The 15,833-nt window shown below is 38.8% G+C and overlaps 1 protein-coding gene across 1 annotated transcript in view; it reads right to left on the reverse strand.

The window, feature by feature from the left end:
• The window catches only part of LOC126457251 (rRNA-processing protein UTP23 homolog), a 57,346-nt gene that overhangs the window by 5,680 nt on the left and 35,833 nt on the right, over nucleotides 1-15,833 (reverse strand). Inside the window, exon 4 of the mRNA XM_050093408.1 lies at nucleotides 4,613-4,762. Within this exon, the coding sequence (XP_049949365.1) occupies nucleotides 4,613-4,762 (150 nt within the window). The remainder of the gene's footprint in view (nucleotides 1-4,612; nucleotides 4,763-15,833) is intronic.

The following is a 15,833-nucleotide window of genomic DNA, read 5'->3' on the forward strand; positions in this document are numbered from 1 at the left end:
ACCTGTGATGGGATAGGTGATGCTTGTGAGGGACTGGAGTGGTGCAAGGATTTATGAGACAGGTCTTGCATCTAGTTCTGTTACAGGGATGTGAGCCATGAAGCATGAGGTTGGGAGCAAGGGTTGTGTAGGAACGGATAAGAATATTGTGTAGGTTCGGTGGGCAGCGGAATAACAGTGAGTAGAACATTCCTCATCACAGGGCACGACATAAGGTAGTTGAAACCTTCGTAGAGAGTGATTCAGTAGCTCCAGTCTTGGGTGGTAATGAGTTACAAGGGGAATGCTCCTCTATGGCTGAAAAGTGAGATCTTGGGAGGTGGTGGGTGACTGGAGAGATAAGGCACAGGATATCTGTTTCTGTACAAGGTTGGGAGGGTAATTACAGTCTGTGAAGATCTCAGTGACACTCTTCGTATATTTGGAGAGGGAGTGCTCGTCACTACAGATGTGATGGCCATGGGTGCGTAGGCTATGTGGAAGGACTTCTTGGTATGTAATGGGTGGCAGCTGTCGAAGTGGAGGTATTGCTGGTGTTTTGTACCCTTTATGTGGACAGAGGTACTGATGTAGCCATCTTGGAGGTGGAGGTCACCATCAAGGAAGGCGGCTTGTTGGGTTGAGGAGGACCAGGTGAAGTGTATGAGAGAGAAGATGTTGAGGTTGTGGAGGAATGTGCATATGGTGTCCTCACCCTCAATCCAGACCAAGAAGATGTGATCAATGAATCTAAAACAGGTTTGGGATTCTGGGCTGTTAGAAAGGATTCCTACATATGGCCCATGAATAGGTTGGCATAGGACTGTGCCATGCGGGTGCCCAATGTCATATCCCGAGTTTGTTTGAAGGTGATGTTTTCAACGGAGAAGTAATTGTGGGTGAGGATAAAGTTGGTCATGGGGACCAGAAAGAGCCGGTAGCTCTTTTTATACTATTAATATACTGTTCTGAAAAACTTAATGACTAGACAGATAAAGTAACATAACATATTAACCACTTAGTGGAAATGAATAACAGTGTGGGAGCATGCTGCTAGAGGTCTCCCAGTTGTGCACAAAAAGCTGCACGTCACATGGTATGCGATCACTGTGACAGTAGCACCAAATGGGGTTGGCTCTGCAACATGAGGAAGTTGAAAGAAAAGAAAAACATAGTGTGTTGAGCATTTATGGTGCACTGTGATAGTGGCCTTCATTACAACATGGCCCAGAGACAACATTTGGATGACTTCACACAGGGAAGAATTATCGGCAAACTGGAAGACGAACGAAGTGTGACGAGTATAGCCCAGGGGTTTGGTACTGCTCACAGCATTGTTTCGTATGTATGTGAACCATTCCAAACCACATGCAATGCTGTCTGAAGGAGAGGAGGTAACTGTTCATGGTCAACTACAGTAGCAGATGACTGCTACATTGTGCAACAGGCAAGACAAGACCCACGTCAATCATCAGGTGCAATTGAAAGCACATTTAATATGACTGTAAGACATGCATTCTCACACTCTACAGTGACATGGCGACTGCATGGGGGTGATTGCTTTGCCCGATGACCAGCATGCTGTGTTCCATTAGCACCCGCACATCAGCGGCATCATTTGAAACTGTGACAAGAGCATAGGGACTGGACTTGTGAGAAGTGGGGTCATGATTCTTTTGGTGGTCCAGATGTTATGTTGTGGGGAGGCATACTGTTGCATGTGAAAACTGAGCTCCAAGTCTCACCATTCAACGTTATTATAACACTGTACTCCTCCCCTATGAGCTTCTCTTCAGGGGTGCATTTGGACGTGACTTCATTTTTACGGATAATAAAAATGTACGAATGTATCAAACAGTGCAAGTGGAGGGACTCTTGGATGAGAAGATATTTGGTGAATGGACTGACCTGTCCATTGTGTCAACTTCAATCTCATCAAGCATCTGTAGGATGCATTGGAAAGACTACTGCAGCATGTTCACATGCACCAACAACATGCAGCAGTTGTCAACCATGCTGGTGAAGGAACGGATCACTCTACCACAAAAACTCCTGACTAAACTTGTGGCCAGCACTGGAGCACATTGCAGAGCATGAATTGCCATCTGTGGCGACCACACACTCCATAGATTCCTTTCTTTCTTTTCTATAAAAATGGCAAAATACTTCTATGATTAAGTTGAGCAGGAAGGGTAGAAGGATATGCTTGTGCGAATTAAGGACAGATGAGGGGCGGTTTACTACAGCTGTGTTTATTTTATGCTGGAAATTGACACTGGAATCCTTGTGCTACAGTGTGGGAATGGCCTCTTTCTGCAGCTCATTAAGGACTGTACAAGGAAGGAACAGAGAAAAGACTGGGGACCCTATCCGGCAGTGTTAACCTCCACCCTGTACACAGAATAGTGATGAAACATCCCCTATGCATGGAAACAGTATAATATCTCTTGAACAGCCTAAGAAATAGGCAAACACATTACATAGTGATTACTAATTCCACACTATTTCCTGTAGCAGCTGATAGTATTAAGTATGCTGTTTAGTATAATCTCAGACAATTATTTCTATAAATACACATGAATTCTGTAATGATTGAAAAACCTGTATTCAAATTCCAATTGGGGGGAGAAAGTGAGCTTCACCACCAACCCCCTTTCTTTTGCTGATAGCTATGGTTCCATCTCTTCTACAGGCTGAAAATTTATTCCCTTCAGAACTCTTTTCATTTCAGGAGGCAGATGAGTCACTCAGGTAAAGTCTTGGATTTAGGCATCATTTGAAACTCTCGCACTGAAATGTTTTTGTACGATAACAACTGTTCCAAGAGAAAGGGCACTGTGCATTAGCATGATCTCATGACGGAGAATATGAGGTTTTTCAATCCATCAAAATGATTTTGAATCTAAATCCCATGTTTCATGACATGTGATGACACTTTGAAGTAAGTCGTGGTCTTTTTTAAAAACAGTCCCCATGCCAGATCAAATGCATTTTTAGTTATTTCTTATTGCTGTATGAGGTTTAATATGACTACTTTTTCACAGAATTTTCTGGATTCTCTTTGTCTATCAAAATTGTCATTTCATTTGAAATCTTACATGTGGGTTTTGGGTACAGTTAAATTCTGGATGTTTTTGTTTCTTCTTGCAGCCACAGGTGTATGACCAAGATATCTGTCATCCTCCACTTCTTCTTAACAATCAGAAAATTGTGGTATTCAAACAACTGCATACATATCAATGGATTACCATTAAACAATTTCATTAATTATGCTGCTATGCTGCTACATTATGTTAGAGCTGAAAAAAGTTATAAGGAATCTGAGGTTAATGACCTCCTCAAACGTCTGGTTAATCATGGATCTGAAATGAATCCACAACAGTGTCCTAAAACAAAGTTCAAGAAAGAACTTATTCAAGACAGAATATGAATTTTAGAGGTATGTGTTTAAGTAGCATTGAGGTCAACTATATTTCAATAGCAACCTCAGCTACCACTCTCCCACCCCATACAAAGCTTTAAGGCTAGGCTGCACACAGACTTCTAATTTAATTGTCACATTCTGCAACTCCATGGCACTTGTCTGCACATGTGCAGTTCCATGGAGCTAGCCACTAGAACAGTGAAAAATAGCAATAGCTCAAAGTTAAAAGGGAACTGTAAACAAATTAATGCTTAATTAAATTGTAATAGCTTGAATAATAAAACACTGCACCAGCATGATGTGTTTAGAGACTTGACTCTCATTATCACACCATGACTCACACCACACTTGATAATGAGAGTAAATTCTCAAAACAAGTCTGTAAGTTTGGGTTTGGGTGGGAAGAGGCCAAACAGCGAGGTCATCAGTCTCATCGGATTAGGGAAGGATGGCGAAGGAAGTCAGCCGTGCCCTTCCAAAGGAACCATCCCGACACTTGCCTGGAGCGATTTAGGGAAATCACGGAAAACCTAAATCAGGATGGCCGGACGCGGGATTGAACCGTCGTCCTCCCAAATGCGAGTCCAGTGTGCCAACCACTGCACCACCTCGCTCGGTCAAAGTCTGTAAGTGAGAGATGGTTTGTGTGTATGTGAATTTCTGCACAATGGAGGAGGACAGTGCCTTAAAACCACAAAAAGATGACTGAAGGGCAAGAAGGCCACAACAACAAACACGCAAACATCACTTAGAATACCAATGTAAATGTTTGCACTTGATAATAAGAATAAATTTTCGAAACATGTCAAGCTATGTATGAAAAAGTAACTCATGCAGTATTTTATTGTTTAAATCAATAATGACACAGTTGTGAGCTTTCTAGAAACATTGATTATGAGGAACGAAATTAAGAACTACACTGCTTGTTGGCGGCAATCATGATTGTAGTGTGTAGTGGCATATAATTTGGCACATTCAAAGCAATCATTGCATTCTAGAAAGTAATAACTGTTAAGGGTGAAATGGTTAATGAGTTTCACATTATTTACTTTTTTGATCTATAAATAGTTTTAACTGGTGATGTAAGTACATGGTATCTGGATCAGTGAATGTCTCTCTGTAATCTTCAGTGAAGTCATGTTTTGTTACATCGGAAAAATTTGTTATGAAAATATATTATTACTAGTTTAATGATGCTCACTCACATACCTTGTCTTGGAATTAATTTCTGCAACTTGACTAGATACTTTAGAAGGTTGTTCCAAAGTTGGAGTCTTTTGGTGCAAGTAAATGAGTGGGGTTCCTGGAATTCTTCTAGCTACTTCTTGCAACTCTCTATCCTGTGTAGCTATCATATACCTGAAATGGAACAAAATTATACTTGTGAGCCACATCTGCAAAAGTAGTTTTTGGAATGAAATTTGAAAAAATTCTGTTGTTGCAATCCCATTCATATGAGAGCAAGTTGAAAAGTAATGCCTCCGATTTTTTAATTCTGTTCTCAATATCAGTTGAGGTATTACATGTCAGGCATATTACTCAGTTAATTTTCCCACTCTCACTGATGCAAGTGCCAACCCTCCGCTGCAAGAGGGCTCCGAATTGTAGCATGTAGCATTGAGGTGTGTAACAAAACTATGTCAGTGTGTGAGAAACTGCAATCTGTAATTAATTTCATAACCACAGAAAACATTGTCCACACAAGGAGCACTCTCTCCTTCGGCATACAATGCCAGACCACACATGAGCACTGCGACATCTGAAAAGACCTACACCTAGGGTTCACCGTCATCGACCACTGTCCATACAGTCCTGACTTTGCCCCAGCCAATTTTCATCTGTTTCTATAACTTAAAGAACATCTTTGACAACTTCACTTTGATAACAATGAAGCAGTGCAAGCAGAGGTGAGGCTGTGGCTATGTCAACAAAGCAAACATTCTACAGTGATGGTATCAACAAACTGGTTTCATATTGGGAGAAAAGTGTTCATCACCAGGGTGACTCTGTTGAGAAATAAATGTGTAGACATGGAGAATATAGATGAAGCATTTTAATAAAGTTCATTTAATTTAAAAAGCTTTAAGAGTTTTCCCATAAAAAATTTGAGGCATTAATTTTCATCATGCCCTCGTAGTACATGAGAGATACAAAAATAAAGACAAAATCAAATTTTTTTGTAACTGTGTGATGAAAACAATTTAACATCTCCTTCCACCTTGATGGTAAGAATATGATGAAACAAATATATTGTCTGAAAAATTCTTAGCTCACAGGAATTAGAAACAAATAGTAGGAATTAAGAGGGATCTCACAATGTAAAAACTGTATCTAATGAATGGAAAAGTGGAAAGGAATCTGGCGATATTGTTGTCACATGTATTCTGTGCTCTGGTTGTGTCAAGTGTGAGACTATGCTGTAGATAGTTTTCATTGACTTAAATGTAACAGTGGCTACATCAAATGTTTTATCTTTGAATAAAAAGTGAATTTAATTAAAATGAATGTCTAGCACACAATTCTTTACAAGAATGTTGTGAAGCGGGAAACAAGCTTTTGGGAAATCCTGGAAAAATGTGGCACTATAAAGAAATGTGCTAATAGGACAAGAAACTGTTGAACCAGGATTGCCGACCATCACATCCACTCCTAGTACTGTTGAGTCTTCCAAGAAAACATCTTAAGAGCACGTGTTTTATCACTAAGTACTACCCTGGTCTTGAATGTATTAATCAGCAACTTCAACAGGGCTATGACTTCTAAAATCATGCTCTGAAACTGAAATGAGATCCATTTTGTCTGATATTCTGACCACCCCACCTATAATAGCTTTTTGTCGGCCCCCCCTCCCCCTCCCAAATCTCTGCAGTATCCTGCTCAACCTTCATGGCACCCATTTCCCTGTCCTATGACTCCTATTCTTGTGACTGTCCCCACTATAAGATTTGTCTAATCCACCATCCTACCATCACATACACCAGCTCTGTGACTGATACTATCAATGGAAGAGCCAGATTTGAAATGAAATGCCATGTACCAGCTGTTATGTAAAGAATATGTGGCCTCCTACGATGGCATGACTACCACAAAGGTATCAGTTACGATGAATGGGCATAGATAGTTGGGTGCATACTGGCAACACACAATATCCTGTTGCAGAGCACATTCTACACAATGGCAATCATGACTTTGGTATCTGCTTCATCACATGCGCCAACTGCATTGTCCCTACTGATAGCATTCCCTCAAACTCTGCAGGTGGGAACACGTTACAACATGTGTTTTGTTCTTACCATCCGCCTGGCCTAAATTTACATTAATTTCTGTGGGTTCAGCTTTTCTTTTCTGTAACTATTCCTGTTCTTCACCCCCACTTCTTTTTCTATATCTTTTTTATTTTCTGACCTGTCAACCCCCCCCCCCCCCCCGGTCCTCTTCAACTGTATACCATGTACAATAAACTAAACTTTTCACCCTTATTGGTTCTTTCACATGGTTTTTTCAGTGATATATTGTTGCTTACTTCTCAATCTTCCATCTTCAAGTTCTCAAGTTTTCAGATCTCATCCACATCCAGTGCAGCCACTAACAATCAGTATTTCTTTCTTATCCCATCCAGTAAGTCTCCCCTGACACTGGGGTCTGGGTAAATCAAATTTTCCATAACTCTTCGCATTTCATTAAATCTCATCAGTCATTTTCCATCATCCCTCTTCCTTTCCCTTCAACCCCTCACTGGCTCTGAAGGCTTGTGCATTTCCTGATACTTCATGTGTTTTCTCCTGCTGCCACTGGTTACTAGACTTTTTATCTATGCATATTATATTTTGAAACAATGAATATTTTTGTTGATAAATTATACTCTATAATTTTCATTTAAGAGTTCTGGCACTTCTATAGTTAACAAAGGTGACAGACAGAAGCAATCAGATACAATACTGTACACCCATAAGTCTTCCTTTCACTAAGCTCAATTCATTTCCTGAACTGCTAGTACTCTCCTCTGAACTGAAGTAATACTCTGTAGCAATAAATATGATGCCTTTGTTGACATCCAGTCTATTTTTCTTATATAATTTCTAGAACTGGGAATGTTCTGCTACTTATATGCAGTCATCTGGATTTCTGCTCTCAATACTATGTGGGAACCGTTACTGCCATGACCTGAGACTAAACTTATGATTTACCCTGCATGACCAGGCAGCTGACAAAATATTAAATTTACATTTTTTCCATCTGGTGTTCAATTACGTGTCCCTGTATAACTGGCTGCATGGCCTGCTCCTTAGATCAGAGGATGGCAAGGACATACCATCTCCAATAGGTCAATCACCAGCACAGCCAAGAGTTGTTTGGATGAACACTTGCTTTAGTGCTGCAATTTTCTCTCCTACCTTAAAACATATTTTTTTTCTCTGTAACTCAACATCTTTATAGCCTGCCTCTTACACACAGCTGTCAAGCTGCATATTTTGTATGCTCACATGAATTTTCTAGTTTACAATATGAAAGCTATATTCTTATAGTTATGCTGAGTATCAGACAGCTTGATCTGTAAAAATGGCAAATTTTGTGTGCTTTTGTTTTGATTATAGCTGGTATTTGAAGTTACAATTTATTGTTGTATCACGAAATGTTTGCTGACCTCATCATACATAAATATGTAAACAGGAAATAAAAACAAACTTTAAGGCACACATCTAGAAGTAGACACAAAAATAACTGGAAAGCATGAGAAACTGGAAATTTGTTTTATGATCCCAATGACAGATGAACAAATGAGGAGACGCTGATTTTCATAAAAATCAGTGTAAAATTAATATTTGTCAACTGTCTGGTCATGCAGGGTAAGATTATAAATTTAGTCTCAGATAGTGGCAGTGATGGTTACCATTTAGTGTTGAGAGCACAAATCCAGATGAAACTGCGTATAAGTAGCAGAACTTATAAATTACTGTTTGATGGAAAGATCCTTTCAGAGTGCAGAAGAAACCACATTACGCATGTTTACAAATACAGGCTCAGTCTCACGTCCCGGTACTTGCATGGCAAATATGCTGGGGCAAAAGGTCTTTTTTTTGAGAATATCTGGTTCATAAAAACTAGAGTAGATCAATTGTAGAATTTCTCACAATTGCCTTCCACCAAACTATGCAAAGCATTTGAACCATGACATTTTGCTGTATCCATTAACTCAGAAGCATTCATCTCGTTGACGATTGACCTACTCTAGGTTTCATGAACCAGGTATCCTCAAAAACAGATGTTTTGCCCCAGCATATATACCATGCAACTATCAGGAGCTGTGAATGTGAATGTACAGGATGTTTCAAAACACATCAAATGAAAGGGCAACCCAAACAGTTTCTGTTACAAGTGTTCAGTGTGAGCACCACTCATCACACAGTACACATTGAGCCTACAGGCGAGTTCTTCCCAAACCTTGATCAGTGTGTCTATAGTAATTGTTGTACTAACTGCTTCAATATTGTTTCTTAAGTCAAGTAGGTCAGCTGGTAGTGAAGGTACATACACATGATCATTTGTAAACCCCCAAAGGTAAAATTGCATGGCATCAGATCAGGTGAACATGGAGGCCATTCAAAACCAGCTCTGTCATCTGGTCCCCCGCATACAAGCCAGTGGTTGGTTAGTTACGTTGTTTCATTGATCAATCTCACGATAATAGTTATGATGTAGAATGTGTCAAGTTCATAAGATTTTTTTTAAAGCTTAAGATTCTTATTACCTGCCCCATTCCCCTAAAACCTTGTCAAGAATTCATCTACAGTGTAGAAGGAGATGTCATGGAGATATGATTTCAATTTTTTTTTAAAACTATTACTGCAGTCTGTCAGACATTTTATTTCATCTAGTAATTTATCAAAAACTTTTACAGCGGCATATTTTACCCCTTTCTGCACCAAAGCTAGGTTAAGTAGAGGATAATTTAAGTATTTCTTTCTTCAGGTATTATAATCATGAATGTCACTATTGTTTTTAAACTGGTCCATGTTATTGAGAACAAATTTCATAACTGATTAAATGTACTGTGAGGCTGTTGTAAGAATTCTTAACCTTTTAAACAGATGCCTACAAGATGGGCAACTATGAGCCCCACACATTATTCTAACCACTTTCTTTTGAGCAATGAATATGTTTTGCTGAAGTGTTGAGTTATCACAAAATATTATTCCGTATGACATCAGCCCCCCCCCCCCCCCCCTCCGTGAACCATGGACCTTGCTGTTGGTGGGGAGACTTGCATGCCTCAGCGATACAGATGGCTGTACCGTAGGTGCAACCACAACGGCGAGGTATCTGTTGAGAGGCCAGACAAACGTGTGGTTCCTGAAGAGAGGCAGCAGCCTTTTCAGTAGCTACAGGGGCAACACTAACCAAAATGGCCTTGCTGTGCTGGTACTGCGAACGGCTGAAAGCAAGGGGAAACTACAGCCATAATTTTTCCCGAGGGCATGCAGCTTTACTGTATGGTTAATGGATGATGCCATCCTCTTGGTTAAAATATTCCGGAGGTAAAATAGTCCCCCATTCGGATCTCTGGGCGGGGACTACTCAGGAGGATGTCGTTATCAGGAAAGAGAAAACTGGCGTTCTACGGATCAGAGTGTGGAATGTCAGATCCCTTAATCGGGCAGGAAGGTTAGAAAATTTAAAAAGGGAAATGGATAGGTTGAAGTTAGATATAGTGGGAATTAGTGAAGTTCGGTGGCAGGAGGAACAAGACTTTTGGTCACGTGAATACAGGGTTATAAACACATAATCAAATAGGGGTAATGCAGGAGTAGGTTTAATAATGAATAAAACAATAGGAATGCGGGTAAGCTACTACAAACAGCACAGCGGACACATTGTTGTGGCCAAGATAGACACGAAGCCCATGCCTACTACAGAAGTACAAGTTTATATGCCAACTAGCTCTGCAGATGATGAAGAAATTGATGAAATGTATGATGAGATAAAAGAAATTATTCAGGTAGTGAAGGGAGACAAAAATTTAATAGTCATGGGTGACTGGAATTCGAGAGTAGGAAAAGGGAGAGAAGGAAATATAGTAAGTGAATATGGATTGGGGTTAAGAAATGAAAGAGGAAGCCGTCTGGTAGAATTTGCACAGAGCATAAATTAATTATAGCTAACACTTGGTTCAAGAATCATAAAAGAAGGTTGTATACATGGAAGAATCCTGGAGATACTAGAAGGTATCAGATAGATTATATAATGGTAAGACAGAGATTTAGGAACCAGGTTATAATTGTAAGACATTTCCAAGGGCAGATGTAGACTCTGACCACAATCTATTGGTTATGAACTGTAGATTAAAACTCAAGAAACTGCAAAAAGGTGGGAATTTAAGGAGATGGGACCTGGATAAATTGACTAAACCAGAGGTTGTACAGAGTTTCAGGGAGAGCATAAGGGAACAATTGAAAGGAATGGGGGAAAGAAATACAGTAGAAGAAGAGTGGGTAGCTCTGAGGGATGAAGTAGTGAAGGCAACAGAGGATCAAGTAGGTAAAAAGACGAGGGCTAGTAGAAATCCTTGGGTAACAGAAGAAATATTGAATTTAATTGATGAAAGGAGAAAATATAAAAATGCAGTAAATGAAGCAGGCAAAAAGGAATACAAACGTCTCAAAAATGAGATCGACAGGGAGTGCAAAATGGCTAAGCAGGGAAGGCTACAGTACAAATGTAAGAATGTAGAGGCTTATCTCACTAGGGGTAAGATAGATAATGCCTACAGGAAAATTAAAGAGACCTATGGAGAAAAGGGAGCCACTTGTATGAATATCAAGAGCTCAGGTGGAAACCCAGTTCTAAGCAAAGAAGGGAAAGCAGAAAGGTGGAAGGAGTATATAGAGGGTCTACACAAGGGTTATGTACTTGAGGACAATATTCTGGAAATGGAAGAGGATGTAGATGAAGATGAAATGGGAGATACAATACTGCGTGAAGGGTTTGACAGAGCACTGAAAGACCTGAGTCGAAACAAGGCCCCGAGAGTAGACAACATTCCATTGAAACTATTGACGGCCTTGGGAGAGCCAGTCCTGACAAAACTCTACCATCTGCTGAGCGAGATGTATGAGACAGACGAAATACCCTCAGACTTCGAGAAGAATATAATAATTCCAATCCCAAAGAAAGCATGTGTTGACAAACTTGAAAATTACTAAACTATCAGTTTAATAAGTCACAGCTGCAAAATACTAACACGAATTATTTACAGACGAATGGAAAAACTGGTAGAAGCCGACCTCAGGGAAGATCAGTTTGGATTCCGTAGAAATGTTGGAACATGTGAGGCAATACTGACCCTACGACTTATCTTAGAAAATAGTTTAAGGAAAGGCAAACCTACGTTTCTAGCATTTGTAGACTTAGAGAAAGCTTTTGACAATGTTGACTGGAATACTCTCTTTCAAATTCTAAAGGTGGCAGGGGTAAAATACAGGGAGCGAAAGGCTATTTACAATTTGTACAGAAACAAGATGACCATGTTATAAGAGTCAAGGGGCACGAAAGGTAAGCAGTGGTTGGGAAGGGAGTGAGACAGGGTTGTAGCCTCCCCCCGATATTATTCAATCTGTATATTGAGCAAGCAGTAAAGGAAACAAAAGGAAAATTCCGAGTAGGTATTACAATCCATGGAGAAGAAATAAAAATTTTAAGGTTCGCTGATGACATTTTAGTTCTGTCAGAGACAGCAAAGGACTTGGAAGAGCAGTTGAACAGAATGGACAGTGTCTTGAAGGAGGATATAAGATGAACATCAATGAAAGCAAAATGAGGATAATGGAATGTAGTCAAATTAAGTCGGGTGATGCTGAGGGAATTAGACTAGGAAATGAGACACTTAAAGTTGTAAAGGAGTTTCGCTATTTGGGGAGCAAAATAACTGATGATGGTCGAAGTAGAGAGGATATAAAATGTAGACTGGCAATGGCAAGGAAAGCATTTCTGAAGAAGAGAAATTTGTTAACATCGAGTATTGATTTAAGTGTCAGGAAGTCGTTTCTGAAAGTATTTGTATGGAGTGTAGCCATGTATGGAAGTGAAACATGGATGATAAATAGTTTGGACAAGAAGAGAATAGCAGCTTTCGAAATGTGGTGCTACAGAAGAATGCTGAGGATTAGATGGGTAGATCACATAACTAATGAGGAGGTATTGAATAGAATTGGGGAGAAGAGCAGTTTGTGGCACAACTTGACAAGAAGAAGGGACCGGTTGGTAGGACATGTTCTGAGGCATCAAGGGATCACAAATTTAGTATTGGAGGGCAGTGTAGAGGATAAAAATCATAGAGGGAGACCAAGAGATGAATACACTAACAGATTCAGAAGGATGTAGGTTGCAGTAAGTACTGGGAGATGAAGAAGCTTGCACAGTATAGAGCAGCATGGAGAGCTGCATCAAACCAGTCTCAGGACTGAAGACCACAACAATAACATCATGACACCAGATAGTGAAAGTATGCAAAGTATGTTAGCTTGCATATTTCAATATTTTCAAAATTAGCAATTATTCTGACTGCAAAAGTTGCTGAAACTAGTCGCTTTAGGAGATCCAAAATATGAATTTCCCAATTAAGATTCTCATCCATGTGTACACCCAAAAACTTAGTATGCTCTCCCTGGCTACTGACTTCTGTTCATGTGTTATATTTATTGAAGGAACTGTACTTCTTGCAGTAGAAATTTGGATGTACTGCATTTTTTCATAGTTCAGAGCAAGCCCATTCACAGAAAACCAATCTATAACTTTTCCAAAGACATTATTGATATCATTTTCTATTGGAGTTTATTTTACTGGATTAATAATGATGCCTATACCATCAGCAGTGTCAGTTTAGCTTCTTGTTTCAGATAAGAAGGGCGGTCATTCACATATATCAAGAACAGAAGGGGACCCTTGATTGAACCCTATGGAACACCTAATGTAATTTCACTTCAGTTAGATGAAGTGGGAAACTTCCTTAAATCACTTAAACCATATAAAGAAACTTTTTGCTTCCTGTTCTATAGATGACTTAAACCACTCATATGCTTAGATTAGATTAGACTAGTTTTTTGTTCCATAGATCTGTGTTGAGCAGATCCCTGTGGATGTGGAACATGTCAATTTTTTATTTTTATTTTTTTTCTTATTTTTTTATAGCTGAAATAACAATACTAATAGTATGAATATATACAATACATCATTTGTTTCTATTAAAAAATTTGTCAATGGAGTAGAAGGAGTTGGCCACTAGTAAGTCTTTCAGGCTCCTTTTAAACTGATCTTTATTTGTAACCAAATTTTTTATGTTTGCTGGCAAATTATTGAAGATGAGTGTTCCTGAGTAGTGGACCCCTTTTTGAACTAAAGTAAGTGCTTTTAAATCCTTGTGCAGATCATTTTTGTTCCTGGTATTGTATGTACGAACTGAGCTGTTTGTTGGAAAAAGAGATATATTATTTAGGACAAATTTCATTAAGGAGTAAATATACTGAGAGGCAGTAGTTAGTATACCCAGTTCTTTGAAGAGGTTTCTACAGGACGTCTGTGAATTTGCTACACAAATAATACGTATTACACGCTTTTGGACTCTGAAAACTTTCATTTCACTTGAAGAGTTACCCCAAAATATTATACCATATGACATTATGGAATGAAAGTAGGCAAAGTATGCAAGCTTTTTCATTTTTATGTCACCTATGTCTGCTAACACTCGAATTGCAAATACAGATTTGTTAAGGTGTTTCTGCAGTTCTGTGGTGTGCTCCTCTCAACTGAATTTATTATTAAGTTGTAATCCCAGGAATTTAAGACTGTCAACCTCTTCTATCTGCTCTTCTTCATACTTTATGCATATGCTGGGTGGAAACCTCTTACAGGTTCTGAATTGCATATAGTGAGTCTTTTCGAAGTTTAATGTCAGTGAGTTGGCTTTAAACCATTTATTAATATCCATGAAAATATCATCAGCAGATCTTTCTAGAACTACACTCGACATACTATTTAATTTCAATAATTGTGTCATCTGCAAACAAAACGAACTCTGCTTCTGGCAGTGTAAGTGATGAGAGATCATTAATGTACACAAGAAAAAGCAATGGCCCTAAGATGGATCCTTGTGGGACACCACATGTAATTTCTCCCCATTCTGATGATGACTTAATTCACTAGTCCCTTGCACTGACACCCTTCATTTCCTGTTAGTGAGGTATGACTTGAACCATTTTGCAGCACTGCCCGTGACACCATAGATTTCTAATTTATTTAAAAGGATGTTGTGGTTCACACAATCGAATGCCTTTTACAAATCACAGAAAATACCTGCTGCTTGTAACTTGTTATTTAATGAATTACGTATTTCACTGTACATGTAAATCGCCTTCTCGATATCAGAACCCTTCAGAAATCCAAACTATGTTCTTGATAATATGTTATTTGTGGTCAGATGGTTGAGAAGCTGCCTGTACATTACTTTTTCTAAAATTTTTGAGAATGCTGGAAAAATTGAAATCGGTCTGTAGTTTGATGGTATCTCTTTATCCCCTTTCTTGAATAGAGGCTTAACATCTGCATGTTTCAGCCAGTCAGGAAATATCCCAGCTATAATTGACTGGTTACACAAGTAACTTAGAACTGTACTAAACTCACAAGAACATGCCTTAATTAACTTTGTTGATATTAACTTTGTTTGTAAAGATTTTATTATGGAAGTTATTTCTTTTGGTGAAGTGAGTGACATATTCATGTACCTGAAGCTATTTGTAAAGGCTAGTTTCAGATATTCAAGGGCATTATTTACTGATCCTGACAGTCCCATTCTATCAGTAACAGATATAAAGTACTTGTTAAATAGATTTGCCACACTATGCCCATCAGTTACTAGTGTGTCACCTACCCTTAGTGCTATTTGCTCCTGTTCCTGTCTGGTTCTACCAGTCTCCTATTTCACTATATCCCATATTGTTTTTATTTTGTTCCCTGACATTGCTATCTTCTTCTCGTAGTGTATTTGTTTAGATGTCTGAAATACTTTTTTTAATATTTTACAGTATTCCTTGTATTTAGCTAAATCATCAGCATTGGACCTATTCTTGGTCGACAGACACATTTTCCTTTTTGTCTAACAGTAAATCTTTATTCCTTGTGTAATCCATGGTTTTATTATAGACTTCTGTTTAATTTGAGTAACTTTTAGAGGAAAACAGTTTTCAAACATGGTACTGACATTGTTCATGAATGTGTTATATTTTTCACTCATGTCAATAGCATTATAAACATCTTTACACTTCATATCTTTGAGCAGTTTTCTAAAACACTCAATTACTGTTCCATTTATACCATAGAATTGTAATTTTTGTAACATAATGTCATGGCTCACACAATCAAATGCTTTGGATAAATCACA

This window comes from Schistocerca serialis, chromosome 2, assembly GCF_023864345.2.
Source record: "Schistocerca serialis cubense isolate TAMUIC-IGC-003099 chromosome 2, iqSchSeri2.2, whole genome shotgun sequence".
Taxonomy (NCBI): domain Eukaryota; kingdom Metazoa; phylum Arthropoda; class Insecta; order Orthoptera; family Acrididae; genus Schistocerca; species Schistocerca serialis.